Source organism: Elephantulus edwardii, unplaced genomic scaffold (genome assembly GCF_000299155.1).
Source record: "Elephantulus edwardii isolate Elephantulus edwardi_28Jun2011 unplaced genomic scaffold, EleEdw1.0 scaffold00010, whole genome shotgun sequence".
NCBI lineage: Eukaryota > Metazoa > Chordata > Mammalia > Macroscelidea > Macroscelididae > Elephantulus > Elephantulus edwardii.
The window spans coordinates 11362986-11383952 of NW_006399760.1; the positions used below are offsets into that span (position 1 = coordinate 11362986).

At 37.4% G+C, this 20967-nt stretch overlaps 1 protein-coding gene across 1 annotated transcript in view; it reads right to left on the reverse strand.

The window, feature by feature from the left end:
• Positions 1 to 20967, reverse strand: part of ZEB2 (zinc finger E-box binding homeobox 2) — a 53189-nt gene that overhangs the window by 2928 nt on the left and 29294 nt on the right. Inside the window, exons 4-8 of the mRNA XM_006880811.1 lie at positions 15183 to 15371; positions 14271 to 14485; positions 11465 to 11573; positions 8562 to 10531; positions 6945 to 7125 (exon numbers count right to left, since the gene is read on the reverse strand). Of these exons, the coding sequence (XP_006880873.1) occupies positions 6945 to 7125; positions 8562 to 10531; positions 11465 to 11573; positions 14271 to 14485; positions 15183 to 15371 (2664 nt within the window). The remainder of the gene's footprint in view (positions 1 to 6944; positions 7126 to 8561; positions 10532 to 11464; positions 11574 to 14270; positions 14486 to 15182; positions 15372 to 20967) is intronic.

The window sequence follows — 20967 nt, forward strand, 5'->3', positions numbered from 1 at the left end:
TTGAATTAAAAACCAATATTACTAGATTAAATCCCACTTTTATTTGCTAAGTGTCATGTTATAAGATTAGGAACCCATTCTACACACTTCAAGTATTCCGTGATACGATGATATCTCAATTAGTAATCAAATATCTTTAAAAATGTTATTGAATGCCTCAGAGGAATGTTACTATATAGAAAAATGCGATAGACAAGCTATATGTTATTTCATTAATGATTTTTATTTTACTGGAATGTGCAGTATAAATATAGTGATGATAAAGAGTGAAGCACAATATTAAAATAGGAAGAAATTATTGTAAAGGAAATAAACAAATATTTGTTGGTGACTACCAGTGTTCTTGGCTATGAAGAATTTCTGATAACCCACATCAAGGATTAAAGCAACTAGTAGTCTGAAGGGGGAAAAAAGTACAGTTCAAACCACAAGAACTAATCCTTAACATTTGGAAAAGATTGTTTGAATGAGGTAACTGAATAATAGAGAGAGATTCCAAAGGAGGGTCAAGAATTTGGGAAGCTGTGTGCTTTTCCATTTCACAAGATCAAGTGGAAAGGTAATTTAACATGAAGTCAGACTGTATTTGGGAAAAAGATAAAGGCTTTGCTTTCCAGGAAACATCAAGTTGTTATTGTTATGACTTTGGTCTCTTGTATGGACCTAGACCTTAAAGAAATGGATGCTGTCAGAGCAAGGATAAGACTATTCTAAGAGTAACAAATCAGTCACTGAGCCAGGATAGTGCAGAATTTAATATGGAGATGGGTTCTAGAGTCTGATGATCTGGCTAGAAGCTAATATTTTATGAGGTGCTGTGCAGTCTTGGACATGGTAACGTCTCTAGAAGACCAGCTTTCTTGTAAACAAAAGGGGAATTGTTTTGGGGCCTTCCTCACTGAGCTTAAAAAGTAAAGGGGGCAATTTCTGTAAAATGTTTAGTACAAGGATTGTATACAGTCAGTACTCATTTTATGCTGTTAGATGCCATCGAGTCCAGTACAGCTCATAGCGACCCTATGAATAACAGATCTGAACGCTGTCCTATCCTGTGTCATCCTCACTATCTCTGATACACTTGATCCCATTGCTGCAGTCACATGTAATCCACATAGTTCATGGACTTCTTTCTTCAATGTCTTTCTACCTTCCCAAACATGATGTCCCTCTCCAAGGAACAGTATCTCTTAATAACATGTCCAAAGTATGTGAGATGAAGCTTTATCCTCTTTGCCTCTGGCTGCACTTTCTCCAAGATATATATATTTGTTCTTTTGGAAGTTCATGGGATATTGAGTATTCTTCTCCAGTACCACAGTTCAAAGGTATAATTTCTTCTTCTGTCATCCTTATTCATTGTCCAGCTCTCAAATGCATAGCAAGTAACTGGAAAAAAAGAAAACAACAACAAAATGCAAACCACCCCATGTCCTGAAACAGAGGCACCTCAGTCCTCAAACTGACATTACTGCTTCCCTGGAAAGGTTTCTGTCTGCATATTTTAATTTTATTCTTACTCATCAATATATGTCAGTGAGTTTTCAACTGAGCATCTAAGCAAGATGCACATCTCAGAGCCAGAGTACATTGAAGAAGCAAGTCTGAATGGAGAGAAGAGAAATACTAGATGAAATATTTCTTGATGTTTTCATTATTACAGTGAATTCTACAGAGGTAGAATTGTCCTATGACCTTTTTAGACACTTATATCTCATTAGCTCTGAAGCACAAAAATGTCAGCCAGGTCCACTCATAAAGAGACTGTATGAATAGTTTTGAATGAGTACTGTAATTGATATGGTTGTCTTGGCAAAGAAGAGAACTACAGAGTGTAGTGTCTTAAAACAGAATAAGCTCTCACCAGCCTAGGTTTCAAAGAAATGCTTGGGGTCTCCCACGAAACTATAGCCAACTTTATAGACGTCCTTTGGTTACAATCAATTTTCAGGGCATTCACTAAATAAGAAACAACACACTTGTAATGCAAAATATGTTGGCTCTGTATTATGAATACCAGGAGAATAAAAGAATAAAATGTTCAACCAACACATGTATGCAACACAAAGGACATAATTGGTCGGGTGAGGGGGTCATCTGATACTAAAAATATATCAGATAGTCTACTTATCTTCACAAGTTTCACGGGTATATATTTCATCAATTCAGTTTAAATAAAAACTTATTTGGATGTTTCAATTTTTTAAAAAGTCTTCTTTGATTCATTTAGATAATTCAAATCAAGATGTCTTAGAATTAAATTTGTACATGAACAAGGCTGAGAAAAACATCCAAGTTGCTATTTAGTGAAGCAAAATTTTTTAAGGTGATAAATACATCATTGGCCTGTCAACTAGAAGGAAACCTTAAATAATAATAATACAATTTAAGGTTGTGCATTGTCTACTTGAAAGTAGGGTTATTTTTTGTTACTTTTCCAAATATGATGGCTTTATAAGCACTTACCACAATGTGACAACAGAGAAAGCATTCAATAAATGTCAGATTAAAATTTTGCTGAAACACAAATCAGTTCTTGACAGTTGTTGTTGATATGTGCCATCAAGTTGCAGCGACTTTATGAACAATAGCTCTGAACCCTGCCCTATCTTGAGCCAATCTCACTGTCTCTGACACACTTGCCTCCTTTGCCACAGCCATTATGCCATCCATCTCATCCAGGGTCTTCTTCTCTTGCACTGACCCTCCAACCTTCCAAGTGTGATGTCCTCCTTCTCCAAGGACATGCCCAAAGTATGTGAGATAGAATTTCAAAATCCTTGCCTCCAAGGAGCAACCAGGTTTCACCCTCTCCAGGACAGATCTGTTTGTCTGCTTGGTGGTTTATCCTATATGTTCAATACTCTTTTCCAGAACCACAGCTCAAAGGCATCAATTCTTCTATCATCCTTATTCATTGTCAAGCTCTCAGAGGCATAACAAGTAATTGAGAAGACCATGGCTTGGGTCTGGCTCACCTTAGTCTCTGGACTGACATTGTTGCTCTTTAGCAACTCTGGAGAAGTTGCTGGTAGCACGCTTTCTGAAAGCAACTCATCTTTTGAGTTTCTCACTGCTGGTGCTGAGAATGTTGATTGTGGACCTAGGCGTGATTAAATTGTTAACAACCTCAATCTCGTGTCTATCATGCTGCTACTAAATGGCCTGGTGGTGAGAACCTTTATTTTTTTATGTTGAGATGCAATTTATATTGAAGAGTGCAACCTTATGCAACAAACGCTTTAAGTTCTCCTCAGTTTTCGTGAGCAAGGTTTTGTTATCTGCATAATGTAGGCTATTTATGAGTCTTCCTCCAATCCTGATTCCAAAGTCTTCTTCATGGAGTCCAGCCTTATGAATGCTCTCTTCGCCATATAGATTGAAAAGGTATGGAGGCCGGAAACATTCCTGATGCATTCCTTTCCTGATTTTGAACCATGCTTGGTTGTGTTTCCTTGCTCTGTTCATACGACTGCTTCCTAGTCTATGTATAGGCTTCACATGAGCACAATCAAGTGCTCTAGTATCCTTATTCAATTCCAGAACTTACACAGTCCTTTTTAAGACAATTCATCCTACTGAAGTAAACATTTATGTAGTGTTCCCTTCCCCTATCCTAGACTGAAAGGAAAAACAAAACAGCACATCCTAAACTTGTTGACATTGAATCAATTCCAAGTCATTGTATAGGACAAAGTAGAAAGAACTGCCCTATAGGCTGTCCAAGGACATACATTTTTGTGGAAGCAGACTACCATTGCATTCTCCCACATAGAATGGTCAGTTCAGACCACCAACCTTTCTATTAACAGCTAAGCATTTTAACTTCTGCACCACGATGACTCTTTGTCCCAGTTTGTTGTTGTTAAGTGCCGTCAAGTTGTAGACCACTCATAGAGACCCTATGTACGTAAGATCTGAACACTTGTATAACTTTCATCATTTCTCCACGTTCATAGGATTTCTGGAAGCAAGGTATTTTGGAAGTGGATGCCAGTCCTGTTTCCAAGCTTGTTTTAATTGGGAAGCTTCATCAAACACTGTCCACCACAGTAAAGATTATCACAGTTTAGGTTCCAGGAAAAGCAAGCAAATAATTAATTATTTGTAAGAAAAAGTAAGACTTTAATGTCTGGATAAGAAGTACATTAGATTAGTCAGGTAAGAGGACACTACCTCAAGAGTACAAAGCTCTGGTGGCCAAGTGTGTATGGAGTCACACTCCATATGAGGTTCGAATCCAGCAGTAACTTTGAAGGAGAAAGATGGGGAAATTTCCTCCTGTATGATTTACTACCTCTGAAACCTGCTGGAGGGTGAGCTCTGAGTTGGTTCTGAATTGATGGCAATCAGGTGAATTGGTCCCAACAGTAAGTTTCACCTGCTTACCTTCTTAATATGAACTACTATAAATGTTAAAAGTTTAGACAGATGTGACATACCCATATAAGTCAATAACACGCTAGTTATCAACACATAATAAAATGTTTCGACTTTACTTCCCAGCCTTAGAATCTTACCAACCAAGAAACAGTTTACATTACAATTTTCAGGGTAATACATTCTTAAATATTAGTAGTGTTTAATATAAATAAATAGAAGCTCAAGGGGCCCAAATAGGCTAAATTTTCACATATATCATAGTGACATAAAATTCCTGAAGAACTTCACTTTGATGGAACCTAATACACTGACAGTAGGAATGTCATGAGATGTTTGGTCAAGAGACCAAAAAGTTAACACACTGGAAACTTGACAAGCTGAGAGGCCAACAGGAGGATAATTAATCACAAGTTTAGAGAAACCATTGAATGGTTAGCATCCTGTTGCTAGGCAATATGTTTCTAGGCAGCAGGTCTTCTCACATTTTAAAGAACCAGCACCTTTTATTTTTATTTTTAAAAATACAATATACTTTTCAAATTCTAATGATTGTATATACTGTGGTCAGCCAATTCATGGCTCTTTTAACCATCAGTATATCTATATAACTTATGGACTATGTATCTTACAAGAAATAAACATGTTTGGATGTCAAGATATAGGATAGCCCACACTAAACTAGAAGTTTTACACTCACTGTATCATAAATGACAGAATTTTGCATATAGTTACACAATGAAACCAATCAGACAGGAAAGATACCTTCAGTGATGTGTCTGCTATTGTTAAATGATGAAACACAAACTCTATTTAAGGTTGATTAAAATACTAAAGAAATTTTCAGCTTGAAAACATCTCCAGGGTGTAAATACTCATTAGGAATTGAGACTAAAGAAAATATTGGAAAGACAAATGCACTAAAACTTTGAGACTTCAGCATTCAATTCTATAACAAAAGTATTAAAGTTATTTAGGTTGGCTATTCAAATGGGATTATATTATTATAATCCAATTTCTTTGGGTTGAACTATATAAATATCACCATTTGAGCTTTTAAAATAATAGCCACTTATATTAGCTAGTTGAAGGAGAAGGAGATGGAATTGATTGGCGTATGAACATTGCTATGTATCAAACTTGTGCTCTTCACAAGTATCCTGGACACTTAATGCTGTAAGATTCCCCCATGCACTTGCTTTCTGGCCACTTGTGGAACCTCACCACATTCATGATGATGAGTGGAAGTGCTCTCCAAAGACACAGTGGGATCACAAAAAAAGGATGCTACCTAATTATTTCTCTCTTATTGCTGTCAAATCAGAACTAATGCATAGCTGACCCTTCAGTTCGTTTCTGAGGCTGTAAATTGCAGGGGAGGAGACTGTCCATCTTTCTCCCATGAAGCAGCTGGTGGCTTTGAACTACAAGTCTTTGAGTTGTAAGTACAGCTCTGTACCCACTAGGTCACCAGAATTCATGTCTACTTAATTAGAGAGTCGAAATGTGGCTGAGAATATTCAGATTTCCTCCTCTTCCCTCATTTTCTTTTCCATGCTGTCTCTTCATCACTCTTCTTCAAAAGCACTACTGTTAGGTTATTCTTTCCCCCTCCATATAACTTTCTGATTAGGAATGACAAATATCTTTTTCTCCCAACCCACAAATACTCTACTTGAGATCCTACTCTCCTTTTCCTTCCTAGATTCAGTGCTGAGAAGAGTTGGGGATGAGGTCAGTAATGGGGTAAGGCTGAGTTTCCTGGGTTTAGTGGTCAAAGGAAAAGGAGGGAAGACAGATAGGCCTGGTCAGGTTTTGGGTTGTGGAGAAAAGCATTTAGTCCAAATTAAGGTACCTTCACATAAAGGTACAACATTTTTCTTTCTAAAAATTAACACACTGTCTCTCCTCTCTACTCCAAGGGAAGAATTAGGCTGCTGTCTTGTCAAGTCTGTAGAATTGCTCCTAACTGGTAATGCAAATACTAGGAAATAAGCTAATTAAATTTTAAAAACAATTCTTTTAGGGTTCCAAATATTGGTAGTCATTTGGCCTCTTAGTTTACTCATGATTTTTCTTTTACAGTATTAAAATTCAGTTTCTCCAAGATGTAGTCAACTTATGAAAACAAAATGAAACAAAAGAAAAAGATTATTCCCACAGAGTAGCACATTTGATGTTTGGATGATGACACTAAGAGATCATTGACTAGATAGTTTATTATTACATTTTGACACATGTAAATTCATTGTAGCATACAAATCAGAAAGGCCTGTGCCATGCCCTTTCACTACCTTGGCTACTTCAACACTCCTTGGGAATGATTTGTAACTGTGGTTTACAGATGAACTCAAAAGATAGGAAGAAAAGCACACTCATCAATACATGAATGATCCAATAAACTGGTAACAAAAAAAGTCCAACTGAGCTAAGCAAAAGCATTATTTCTTCCCTGTTGAAGGTATAAGCATATGCTACATTTTATGTTGCACAAGTGTACTCATTAAATATTATGAAATGTACAACAGGCTGGGAAGCTCTAACTAGCTAGTCAAAGTCACTCATACCTGTGTGTTCGTATTTATGTCGCAGAAGGGAACTGCTTTTCTGGAATGTCTTGTCACATAAGTCACATGCATACATGCCACTCTCTGTCTTCTTGATCTTCTTTCGAGACAGACAGGAATCGGAGTCTGTCATGTCATCTAGGCCTGACATGTAGTCTTGTGTTCCATCAAGCAATTCTCCCTGTGATATAATCACATAGTTCAACACAGTCTCTTCTCTTTGTCTTTATACCACACAACTTCTCATAGGCTGACATTTGGAGAACCTCAAAAGTTTGATTACTTCTAATTGAGTTAGTTGGTAAAATGTAATATTGTCCATGAACAATCTTTGAGGTCTCACATTTTGACAAATATATAAACCTTATTGGCCCTAGATGCTTTGATGTCCTGGCTAACTAGTTTTCAAGGAAATAGCCAACTCTAAAAGTGTGAGAAAGATGGATTTTCCTAAAATCCTTTATTTCTCTTACACCAGAAAGTATCCATGAGTGAAAATGAAAGACCTGAGTTTGTGTATTTCTTAGTGTGCTTTAACTTTTGAAATGATCTGTAGCTGTAGAAACCTCATTTTAATTGAATTTTATATTTAGGTACAAAATGTTATTATTATGCAATCTATTTAAATGTATGTCTAGCAACTGAAGGCCTCGAGCTATATTTTTATATTTAATTTTCTAATTTGAAATAGGGAATATTAATAACACTTTTTATCAATGTTCTATCTATGTTAAAACAGCCTTCAGCATTAAGCAATAATGAATGTGGATCAGTAAATTAAAATTTCTTGATATTTATTTTGTCTTGATCCAAAGGAGTGCAAACTTGCATGATAACATACATTTCCATTTGCTAGCCCACAGTTCAGTTTTCTTAGACTACGTTTGCACTAATTAATATTAGAGAAGATTAAACAGGCTTAACTACATTTACAGAGAGGGTGGATGTACTGTAAATTGGAATACTGGAACAGCTGTTACTAAGGTGCACTGTTATTTATGCTTCTATGAATAGTTTGCAAACAAGGAATATGTTCTGAAATGTTAAAACATACCTGTCTTTTGCATTTTAAAAAAACCCCATACATGATTTATAAGTTTAAAATTACAAAAGAAGTCATGTGGAACACACAAAAATATTTTTTGCAAATACTCTTTTTAAATAAACTATTCTCTCTTAAAATATATTAATGTGAACATATTTATATGTCATATCAAATTTCTATATGTATGAATTTATATATGTATAAATCATGAACATCTGTAAAAGTGTGTGACTCTTAGAAATTTTACTTTTTTAGCCTCTGAAGTCCCACCAAATGTGATCGACATGTCATTTTCAAAGCTGATAAGTCAAACATATCTCAAATATAAATTGTTTTTTTATTTGTTATTTATCTTTTCCCCCTCAAGCAAATATATTTTCGTAGTACCGTACTTCACTCCTTCAATCATTGTTTTCCTAGCTCACTCAGTTTTAAGTTCAAGTAAACACTTCTATTTCAGCTGAGAATATAGTACTTGATTTTTCTCCCCACTAATACTTTTCCCCCTGCATGCACAAAAGTGATACAGTCTTTCATCTCCACTATTCAAACAAAATAACATAGCTCATTACCTGAAATCCTTGTTTCCGCTGGTACTTTCTCCTTTGCTGCATATCAGCAAAAGTAGCTGCTCCAGTTGGGTAGGTGTAGGCCATATGTGGTAGGAAGCTCATCTGATCCAGTCCTGGGTATGGTCGGAGCCCAGGGATACTGGTCTGGACTGGCGGCATGAATGTGGCAGGGGGAAATGCGCTTTGTGGTGGCAGAGCCGTGTATAAAGGTTTGGCACTAAATGGGTTCATGCCGAACATTGCGTTAGCGCTTTTGCTGTCCAGGTTATTTGAATTTGAAAACTCCTTCTTGATGAAAGTCAAGTTTAGTGGCTCATCTGAATTTTCAGACGATGAAGAAATACTGTTGTGGTCTAAACTGATGCTACTAGCTTTTGTTTTGTTCTTTGTGGCTATAATACTTTTGGGTTCTTTCATTTGTTTTGGTAATGACAAGTCCAAAGGCTCAGCCTGAAGCTCCTCGGAAGAGAAGCTGTTTGGAGTGTAAGAACTACTGTGGGAGTTTTTAGAAGATGTGGAGGAAAGATTTAAGGGAGAAGGAGTATTACTCCTTGAGTGGTCCAATTTTTCAACTGGTTTAATATTGGTGAAATGGGAAGGTTTTGTTAGCCTGAGAGGAGGATCACAATTTGTAACACTGTTATGAAGTTCTGCTATTGAAGGTGATGTTATGGAGTCCATAGGTTTTACGGGAGATCTGGGTAATAAAGAGTCTTTTGTGGGAGGGTTACTGTTGGGAGCTAAGGGCTTGGAGTTCCTTTCCAGTGATGGTGACCTGGAATTTGAGTACTGGTAGACTTTTCGTTGCTCAAACCATTCCTTCACAAATTCCTGAGGAAGGCCCACAGCAATGGAGATTTTCAGCAGTTCATCAGAGTTGGGCTCCATGTTCATAGCATAATATGCTTTAAGTACAGACATATGGTCCTTGTATGGGTTGATGGGGCTTGTCATTCCTTTCTCAGAAAGTACAGATGACAAGAGGAGGGCTTTATTATCAACAAAAACTCCAGCTTTGTTGGGGACTATGTTTTCATGAGGTTGCAGAACTGCCTTGATCTCTTCATTCATCTTACAAAGGTAACGTTCATGCTGATGCAAGGGAATGGGGCCAGGAAAACTTTCTTTACAGAACTGGCATGAAAAGGGAGTGGCTATGTTGTGGTTCTCAATCATTTTATCGTCGGTGACCAAATCTATTAAAGTACGGAGCTTCTCTTTCTTTATATTACTGATCTGTCTCCTTGAGTCAGTAGTCAAGCTCTGGAGGCAAGCTTTGGCTTCATTGACTTTTTCTAATGTGTAGTCAATAATACTTTTAGTGGCACCATTATGACTCACTACTGGAAGACCTACAGGTGGAATATTAGGAGAAGTAACTATTTGTTCCTCAGGTTGGGAGCAGGGATCCTTCATGTGATAACTTTTTAACTTTGAAATTTCCTCAGCCTTGCAGTCCATTTTTTGCCTTGAAACCGTATTGTCCACAATCTGTAGAACCTTTTGTACCTCGCTTAAATTACTGTTCATGGTGGGAAATCCGAGCAAAGGGGCTTCCATCCCTACGCCTAAGTGCTGCATTGGACTTTGAGCAGATGGGTGAACTCCTAAAGGGCTGGTCGTCCCGAGTCCACCATTCATAAAAGGACTAGTGCTACTAAACCCGTGTGTGGCCATAAGAACTTTATAGTCATTGAAGTCTAGTGGTTCTGTTTTAATTTTAAGTAAGCCTGTTTGCTCAGACATACTAAGTGGTTTTCCATTCTCCAATTTGTTTCTTAACTGGGTAATGGCTGAATTAGTGGGAGAAGAAGAAACAGAATTAGGGGAAGAACCCGTCTTGATATTGTTCCTCATTCGGCCGTTTACAGAGATTAAACCAATGCATTTCTTGCTGCTGATGTGCGAACTGTAGGAACCAGAATGGGAAAAACGCTTCTTGCAGTTGGGGCACTCGTATGGTTTTTCACCTAAAATGAAAATGAGAATCAACATTACATTTCTTTGTTCAGGTAACAATTGCATTTGTCTACCAAGACAAGAATCTCGGGAAGAAAATGAAAGGAACACAATAGGGCACCTCTACAGTCTAGGTGCTTAGATTAGAATTATTTGGCCATAACTGCTTCTGGGCTTTATCTACCCAGGGAGGACATAATTCAAGATGTTAGCAGTGGGAGGTGAGGGCTATCTATGCTTTTTCAGCCAAGATCCCAAATCTTGCCTTGCCATCGGCAGCCTCCCATTTAAACAGAGTGTCAGATTAATGTGTGGTCAATAGCACAATAAAGATGTCACAGTATTTAAAGCGAAGTGTAGTCATGTCTTTAATCAACTCTGTGTAGATTCCATTGATTCTACCAATCCAACTAGTCCTTTGAATAGCATCCAATTTTGTAATAAAATGCTTGGCAGGGCTATCAAACTAGTTAAATAGAAGGAATCCCAGAGGTAGGATGTTTGTTTTGTAATATGTAGCTCTCAGAAATCAAGGGCCATTTATCATACACAAGCTCTTAGCCACTTTTCTTCAACTTTTCATCTCATGCTTAGGTACCCAAATGGAATTTCCTTCAAAACTTGCCAGTTGAGTTTCTTCAGATCAAAAGTGCTTCAACTGGGGGAGGCTTTTTTAAAAGGAGAAAAAAAGAGGGAGCCTCAAGGTTTGGTAATAAATCAAAGCATTTATAGTTTTTAAGAAGTGTAAGTGTTCTTTCTTTTTATAAGATAGAGCTATTGGTGGTACCATAAATCTCCTGAGGACACATCAGGTACACAGAGTTTATGAAAGAAATTAGTAGCTCTAGAAGGCTACCCACATAACTGTGTAAATTTTAAACAATCTTTAAAAACTGCTAATTAAACAAGATGCACACACAGACCTCAGCACCTCTGCTACTCACCACTGTGGATTCGCAGGTGCTCTTTCAGATGGTGTTTATATTTGAAGGCCTTGCCACACTCTGTGCATTTGAACTTGCGATTACCTGCTCCTTGGGTCAGCATTTGGTGCTGTAAGGGGAGAAAAGACTAACATCAGCTTTGTGCAGGAGGAGCAAAGAGAATTGTTACAAAAAATTTTAACCCGCCCCTATTTTTCGGATGAGCCATAAGGTTCGAGTGCATGTTTATTTATCTGCCTAGCCTTTCCAAGTTGCAATAAAAGTGATAATGCTGGCAATAAAATTGGAACTTTTTTTTTTTAAGTGCTTTCACATGCACAACCAATGCTGGCTTTAGAATTATTTCTGGAGTCTCTCTTCCAAAATGTTTCTTTGGTCCTTTGGAGATGAGGCCATGTGATTGTAAAGCTGTTTGTGGTTCTGTGTGTTTACAGCAACATTTAAAATCTGGAGATTCTCCTCCATCGAGTGCACCTATTTTTGTCAAGGAGAAAAATAAATATTTTCCTGAAGATTCTAAATAGTCTCTTTAAAAAAATCCCACATGTATAACTAATTTTACAAAATGTTTGTGTAAATGAAGTCTACTCTATACTGAGGCAAACTTAAAGAATTAAAAAAAACCCTCTACAAACCCCAAACAAACAGACAAAAGTCTCTAAATATTTCAGGACACAATAAGTATATTTAAACATCTCAGTCTGTGTGTTAGCAGTGAGTGTAAGCCCTGTTCTTCCTGAAGTGTTGCATATCAGGTTTGATTCGTTATCAAATGTAAGAGACAGCATCGTGGCTGATATCTGCTTTATCACAGACAAGTCAGAAAGACTTCAATGATTTTTCGTTTTTCTTTTCAGTAGTATGTTAGGGAGCAAGGAGAAAAAAGAGGGGGGAAAAGTTTGCTGAAAAGACAAGTCAAAAGCAGCAAAGATATCATCAAATACAGCTGACCTTTGTGAGCAGGGGAGGGGGAAGCAGTGAGACTCCAAATTCAGGGATAAAAAAAAATACAGTCATCCACTCTGGATGCTCAAGGTAGGAGGTCAGCCTTTTTCAAACAGCAGTGACACAAAAGCCTTTTGCAAAAAAGACAGCACAGAAATGGTATGACAACTGCTAGGGTGTGCTGAATCTTCCCACATTCCTAGTAAGACAGATGGTGTTACATGGGACACAGGGAGGTTTGTTCAAACAGCAGCAACCTTCAAAGATCAAGCGGAGCCCAGCCCGCCGAGCGCCATTGAGGGACCAGCGCTCATATGTTGCTGAGTTGCATAAACAAACAGCAACAGCTGCTTTGTCTCCCCCCACAGCCCTCAGAGGACTACTATAAACTTTAGTTGTGCCACTGTTAATATGATACAATCATTTTAATTTACTAATTGTAAATGCCATGAGCAAATGAGGGGACTTTTCAACACCAAAGCTACCATTCATAATGCGCCAACACAATCACACTTCAGCATGTGAAATTTAAAGCAGTTATGCTAAATAAATTTCTAGGCACTTTTTTTTTCCTAGGGTTTTTGTGCATCTGAGCCAGGAGAAAGAAACTGTTACGTAAGTTTAACTGTGCAATCATGTGTGTGTGTGTACACACACACACACACACACACACACACGTATGTTACTGATGTGTTTAATAATGGAACTTTGAAGCAAACATACAAAGTGACAAGCCCAATCAGATAGAAACTGGATTGACTGACATGAGCCTTTCTCTTCAACTAGCAAAAAGTCCTTCATTTAGTATTATTGCTGTTTGATTGCTTGCTAATTCTTATTATCCTTATCCTTATTCCAAAAGAATACAGCCCCGAAGGGAAAAAAAATAAAAAAAAGAATTTTATGAAGGAAATTCTGTGCTATGACTTTTAAAGCAGATATTATGAGGTCAGGGCTTCTTTAGGATAATTCTGAGTCTAAAGTGCCAGTTATTTTGACTTAAGGCATACCACTGCTGTTACCGGCCCAACACATCATGCCAGAGTGCAAAGTCAATGCTCCTAGAAAAGTAGAGACAGCAGTTTTGCTAAAACATTTATGGGTACGGTATATCATTCCCAGTCAGTAATTTTAAGGATTTGTGAAACCATGCTTACCTGTTCAAGACAGAGTTTTTATTTGTGATAAAAGTGAACCAAAGGAGGCAGAGTAATTTTAGCATTTAATGCTAAAATATGCATATAAAGAACTAATAGTTTTAATGTACAATGTTTCAGTATTAATCTAATGTATTTTTATATATGTACATATACATATATCTGAATATACACATAAATATTATATGCTTTTTCTATTTTCTTTAAAATACTTAATCAGATTTCATATACTAGTAGTAGCAGCTTATAAAAATATCTCCAAGTAACTAAGGATGTTAGAGGAGAAATGAAAGAAACACACCCTTCTTTTGCTATGTCCTGGATCCTACAGGAAAAAAATTTCCACATAAAACTAGGTGAAAAATGGAATTAAAATTGCTGAGATGTTTAATAATGTATAATTAAAATGCTACAATTTCATTCACTTTTTGTGGAACATAAAAATGAAACTAAAGTCAAGTTAAAGTGCAAATAAAATTTCTAAATTAGAAATTAACACACTCATTCGATCGTGAACATAAGACTATTAAATCATATTAGAAGAGACCATCAAAAAATCATTTAGACCTCAATTAAAGCTATTACCATTAAAAGATCTGCATCTTCAAAATGCCATGAAAAATTAATAATGATTGCCAATCAAAGCAATATCGTTTCTCTAAGGGGTTATTATAGAAAGAAATCACTTAAAACCAGCCCCCCACCTGATCTGTCCCTGGCTTGTGTGTCACCATATGCCGCTCGAGCTGGGTGCGGTAGGCAAACGTGTAGCTACAGAGAGGGCAGGAGAAGTTCTCCTCATTCTTCTCGTGGCGGTACTTGATGTGCTCCTTCAGTGATGTCAAGCGCTTGTAGCCCCGGTCGCAGTAGGGGCAGGTCAGCAGTTGGGCAAAAGCATCTGGAGTTCCAGGTGGCAGGTCTGTAGCCGAGAGACGAGAGAGAGAGAAACAGGCCAAAAGGTCAGTAAATCAATGGCAGCTAATGGGCTGACTGCCCGGGATGGTATGACAGGAATCACCGCAATCTGCTCGGCGAGAGTGCCATCATTGCACCCGGCCTCCGTGCACGCCCGGGCCCTCGCACACCCAGGACAGACGTGGAGGCAGCAGCTCACACTGCGCCGGAAGATTAATTAATTACTCGAGCTTTTTTGGGGGAAATTCAAACAGCAAATAAACGAGGAGAGTCTCTTTGGATGACTGGCATTGGGCACCGAAACTTGAGGGGCCTCGTATTGGGCAGCTCATGGCCTGGGGGGACCCTTCAGGTGCTGCTAAGTGGGGACAAAGGGTTACGGTCAGTGTTGCCAAACTTGTTTGTTCTTCTTTCCCCAAAGTGAAATGTTTCTGAACGATTGGACTACAGTTAGATATTTTTATCTCTGAGAAATAGGCTCTAATTGTACTTGTTCTTTATTGGATGTACAAATGACACAAATTTGCTGACAAAAAAATTCACAATACCCTAAAATTACAGTTCTAATCTTTGCTCATGAAATTCCATGCCTCTGCAGCTGTTCTTCGAATTTTAAGGTAAACACCCAGGCATGTAGTGCATTTGTAATTGTAACAGCTGCAGAGGTCAGTGGTGTGGCTAAAAATGAATTACAGCCTCACCATTTTCTTCTTGCCCATTGGCCTCTGGAGTGCCAAGGCGAGACAGCTCCTCGGGGGCCTCTGGGTAGATGATGGCTGTGTCGCTGCGCTGAAGGTACTCCTCGATGCTGACTGCGTGGCTGTCGCGTTCCTCCAGTTTTCTTTTGGCAAAGTATTCTTCGAAGTCTGAGGAGCAATTTGCATTCTTAACTGAAATAATAAAAACAAAGAGCAGAGCCATTTTATCAGGGCCTTCTTTCTAAGAGCCCAAAGCCATGGACATCGTCATCAGTAAAAAGTGCTGACTTGCAAGAAAACTACCAAGACCTGGGTTTTGGTTATAAGTGTTGCAGATGGCTGCTTATTCATTAAATGCTTATTGTGGGCCATAATAGATGCAAAAAAAAAAAAAAAAGAGGACACTTGGCTTTAAGGTAAATAGACACATTTTATTTATTTCCTTTTGGACTATTAACGGGCATAATTAACAAAGAATGAAATAGATTTTTTTTAAAATTAATGAAGCCAACATTTAAAAGATAAGACTAAATTCTACTGTCCATGTGCATGAGAAGTAACAAACACAAAGCTAATTTAATAATTTACACATGACTTCCTTTTCCTTTAAGAAAGGTATTTTAGGTTTTTTACTGTTCCCTACTAAATATTCCTAACCACAACAGCATCCTGTTGTTAAATATATGCATTTAACCATCTACTTTCTTAATATCAGAGCCAGCCAACACTACATTGTCTGTGACAGATATGAAGGGACTGACATGAAAAGACTAACAATCCAGTCAAAAAATGAACTAAGGACATGAACAGACACTTCACCAATGAGGACATTCAAGTGGCCGAGAAATACATGAGAAGATACTTGTGATCACCAGCTGGTGAAGAAATGCATATGAAACTATCATAACAACAGGTAAAAGACCATCTTACTCCTGCAAAAAATATCAATGGTTAAAAAAGAAAAAAAAGTTAACCAGAAAATGACAAATGCTAGCAAGGTGGTGGAGAGATTAGAACTCTTGTACATTACTGGTAGGATTATAAAATGGTACAGCCACTATGGAAACTGGTATGACCCTGTCTCAGAAAGCTAGAAACAGAACTACCCTATGATCCAGCAATTCCATTCCTAGGTATATATCCTAGAGACCTAACAGAAATTACACAAACAAACATATATATGCAAACTTAAGTTGGTGAAGTAAAAATGTAAAGGAGAAAACTAAACCCTAGCGTGCAAACCACATGACTGTCCATGAGTAGATAAATGGATAAGCAGTTGTGCATGCATACATTGGAATACTATGAAGCTATAAAAAATAAAAACTGCCTTGTCCTTAAGCTACAGCACGATTGAATCTAGAAGACAGGATGCTGAGTGAATTTGGTCAAACACAAATGACAAATCTATTTCACTATAATAAAAGGTGAAAAGCAGATATACACTCAAACCCCAGCATTTTTTGATGGTTACCACAGATGAAAGGAGAAGAGAGATGGAAGCATTTTCAAGATAATAGACATTTGTTATGGAGTTTCGTGGACAAGTCTGTAGGGAGTAGTGCTGCCAACCCAAAGGTCATGCTGCTGTGGCAGTTCGAATCCACCAGCACTTCTGAGGGAGAAAGGGGTGGGGCGGGTATTCTTAAGTGCAATTTACAGCTTCAGAAATCCAAAGGAGGGTTAACTCAGTCCTTTCCAACTCAGTGCAATGAGAGAGAGAGAGTAAAAGAGTTGGGTAGCACTTTTAGTGATGGCAAAGGCAATATCAAACATCAATGAAGTCAGCACAACTTGATCAAGGTAAATGAAGTCACTAAGAAGTACATGGGGAAAAAGGGATAATTTTGGTAACTATTACTACATTAGAGACAGTTTTGCAGCAACTGAAAAAAAAATTCCACATGATTATCTAGGTAGATAAAGATGTATATATGAGTAAAGGGAGGCAAATTTGAGTACCTGCATGTGATAAGACCTCAATATCTGAGAGCTTCTGACATTTGAATTAAACTGAGCTGATATAGGTGCATTTGTAGACATATGACATATTGATGCTGCATGTATTTCTAGATTTATTATAAAGCACACAAAATCTTCACTCAAGTAAATTTTTTAAAAATTTAAAATAATCACTAGATTTTTAAAAAAGCACATAGGAGACATAGCTTTCCAGACAGTTAAACAACATGCAGGATTGGTTTGCTGGATTAAAAGGCTTAAGTGTATAAGTCTAGGGGTCAAGTTAGTCCATTGATATCACACAGTTAATAAAGGTAATATCTTACATCTTAGTTTAATCTGTCGTGTCTGAGGTCTTAAAGACTTACAAGCCATCACTTAAGATACAGCTATTGTAGCAAAAGAGAATGACGGAAACCAAAGGCTCAAGGAAGAGACTAGTCCACAGAACTCAATGACCACATGAACCACCACCTCCTCTAATTTGGGACCAGAAGAACAAGAAAGTACCTGGCTACCACTACTGACCTTTCAGACCAGTGACACAATGAAATATTTTGCACAGAATGGAAGAAAAAGATAGAAGAAAAATCAAATTTCTAAAAAAGACCAGGCTCACTGGACCAGTAGACTGGAACTCCCAAAATTTGTCATAAGTCTTTAAACTTGAATATGAAGTTTTTTTCTGGAAGTCACCTTTCGGTCAAGTAATAGATTACCTTATAAAAGAAATATCTTAATCAAAACTATGTAAGACCAAATGATCAACATTTACTCAAAAGCAAAAAAAGAAGAAAGGCAGCTAGAGCAATGGAAACAGAACAAACAGAATGGAAAGAATGAGAATATTGACTGTAAAAAAACCGCTATCAAGGTCACAGACTAATTTGTACAAAATATTTTAAATGAGATCCCAATTTTTTATGTGAACTTTCACCTAAAATGCAGTTGTTATGTGTCATTGAGTTGGAACGGACTCATCCTGTGGGTTTTCAGAGGAAGTACACCACGTAGGAGGAGACTGTCCAGTCTTCTCCCACAGAGGAACTGATGGATAGAACAAAGCACATGCCTCTGGGATTTCAGTGCAGGTTCTTACCACTAGGTCACCAGAGCTTCTTTAAACCCAATGAACTATTATCATTGTGTTGTTTGGTTTTTGTTTTTTTAAATCATGGAATGTAGTAGTTTATCTTTGTCATTTCAGTATTTAGTGCAATATCTGAAAACGTCTAAAGAAACAGACTTTGCAATTTTTATACAGTTTCAACTTTTGTAATTATGACACTATTCTCATAAAATGAATAATAGTTGTAAACATATTTTAACACCTTGTGCCATAAGAGCTTGTTTACTGGGAACCCTAGAAATAAGCTGTGTCCTAATTTATTTATTTTTTATTTTTTAAAAAATTTTTATGCCAGAGCCAGAGTTGAGATTGTAGCTCTTACATTGCCACCAAGTTGGCACTGACTCATAGGTGATCCCTCCAGTGGACTTTTGGAGGCTGTAAATGCCATGTGAGGAGATTGCCCATCTTTCTCTCATGGAGCCGCTGGTAGATTTGAAGCACTGGGGATGTGGCACCTCTGGGCCAGTGATGGAACTCCCTACAGTCCAGGGTACCGGGGGAAAAAATGCCTTTACTAAGAGAAGAAACAGAATCTATTTGTATAATTCATGTGAATGGTTATTCTTCATTCCACTATAATTTCTTTTCCCTCATCTTCTCCACCATAAAAGGTATTACATAGCTTTGTTATTCTAATTCTATTTGACCAATTGTGACACAATAGTATTCTATCAATTCAGTCCATTTGTCATTTCAGCTTTTGTTGTTATGAACATGTCAACTGCAGATGAGTACAGAAATCAGAACCACTACTAGTTTAACAAGTACATACTGATGCCTGACATGTGACAGGCATTATGTCTTACTTTGGCAAGCAAATCCAACAATAAAAACAATGTAGGGTCATCTTCAAGAAACCATGAGTGATTAATGCAATATATTATCCCCAAATAAATATAACTTTTTAAATTAGAATAGGCAATTGTCTCCCATGTGATTAACTGCCTCTGAAAACCCACTGGAGAGTCAGCTATGGGTTGGTTCAGACTCGAAGGCATAATAGCAGCAACAAAGTTGAATAAGTATTGTGACAGAATGTCATATGGTGGCATAAATGCAGCAACAGGAAGACAATGGGCCTAGAAGACCAGGCAAGATGTAACTGAAGCATCAGAAAGTGAAATGATTTTAGACCCTGGGGAAGACTCACTCTAATGAGCATCTGAATTAATGGCACTAGAGGGCAGAAAGTGAATGGAGAGCAACATGGTACACGAGTGGAAAAGTCCAGTCACCACATGAAGACTTAGGTCTATATTCTTAAAAAAACCATGGAGCCATTGAAGTGTATGAAGCAAGGAAGACAGTTGGACGAAATAGATTCTTTTCTCTTCTAAAAGTTGACTCTGACTGAGGAACAGGGACTGAGGAAAGAGAAGCCAATTTTAGGAACTCAGTTAGTAGCCTCTTGCTATGGGTCAAGCAAAACCAAACTGGGGAAGGAGATGAATACAAGTAGCTGGATTTGAGGGACACTTAAGAAGAAAAATCATTAGACTTGGGAGAAGACTGGGTGGGTCAAATTAGGAAATGCCAAGGTCTTCCATTGAACAGGTTTTCGGAATCTGTTGTATAATAACTAATGTTGACTGAAACAAGCAACAACAGAATTCTAAGAAAAGGTTTGAGACGACAGACTAATTCATAGGATTAAATGAAACGAAAAGTAGGAGAATTATACTTTGTATTGAACTAAGTGCTATCAAGTCTAATGGCTGCTATCCAAGTTTCCCTTTGACCATCCCAAATTTTGATTCCAAGACATGTATTTCTCCCCAACTAGGTTTGAAATGTGCAGTAGTGAAGAAAATATCTATAAATTATCTTGAAAGTTTGCCTATGTCTTTTTTTAAAATGTGTCTAATGAAAATTATGAACAACTGGCTAAGATCTCTTTTCCATTGGTATACTGAAAGTGCTATGGATGCTTTCCAAAGGGTAGTAATTGGTGGTAATTGTGATGATGTCATTTAACTTTGTATCATTAACTCACTAGGGAATATGCAGGAACTATCAACTTGCACAAACTATGTGTTCATTGTTTTGGACTGCTAAAGTGACTTGGGATCTGTCAGAAAGCATCTTTGATTTTTTCATGGCAAGGAATGATAAGGGAGATAAAATGTTGGATTCAAGATGAAATATTGGTTAGCACCCAATTTCTTTTACCAGTGATGGCTTTCTTTTTCAGTTCTAAGGCAGCAGAAACTAATGAAATAGTTCCTTTCTGAGTCAGGCTCTTCTTGGAACTTGTCATATGTTTAAATCACATTTTTTTGAGTCTTCCAAGAGCAGTGATGACCCATTTGATGACCTTAGAATAACCTAGTAAATATAGATGGGTATACATTTACTATCCTATCCTATTTTTTATCTTGATATTTCAGCAACTATTTGAATTATCTGGCTATCTTTGCATGAATTTTCATTTGCATATGAATGTTTCTATCAGAAATGTAATCAAATGCAAATTCAATTGGATTTGCATTAATAGCCTTTTGGCTTAAAGGAAGGAAAATTCTGATTTTTTCTGGATAGGCAAAACTAAACTGCATGTAGACACTCCTAGTATTTAGACAGGCAATTTATCTCTTGCTAGATAAAATTTGGCCAAGCTAGCTTTCAAAGGCAAGTGTGATGAGGACAAAGGGACATCAAATCTGATGTTCTTAAAGTAACAAAAGTATCTTGACC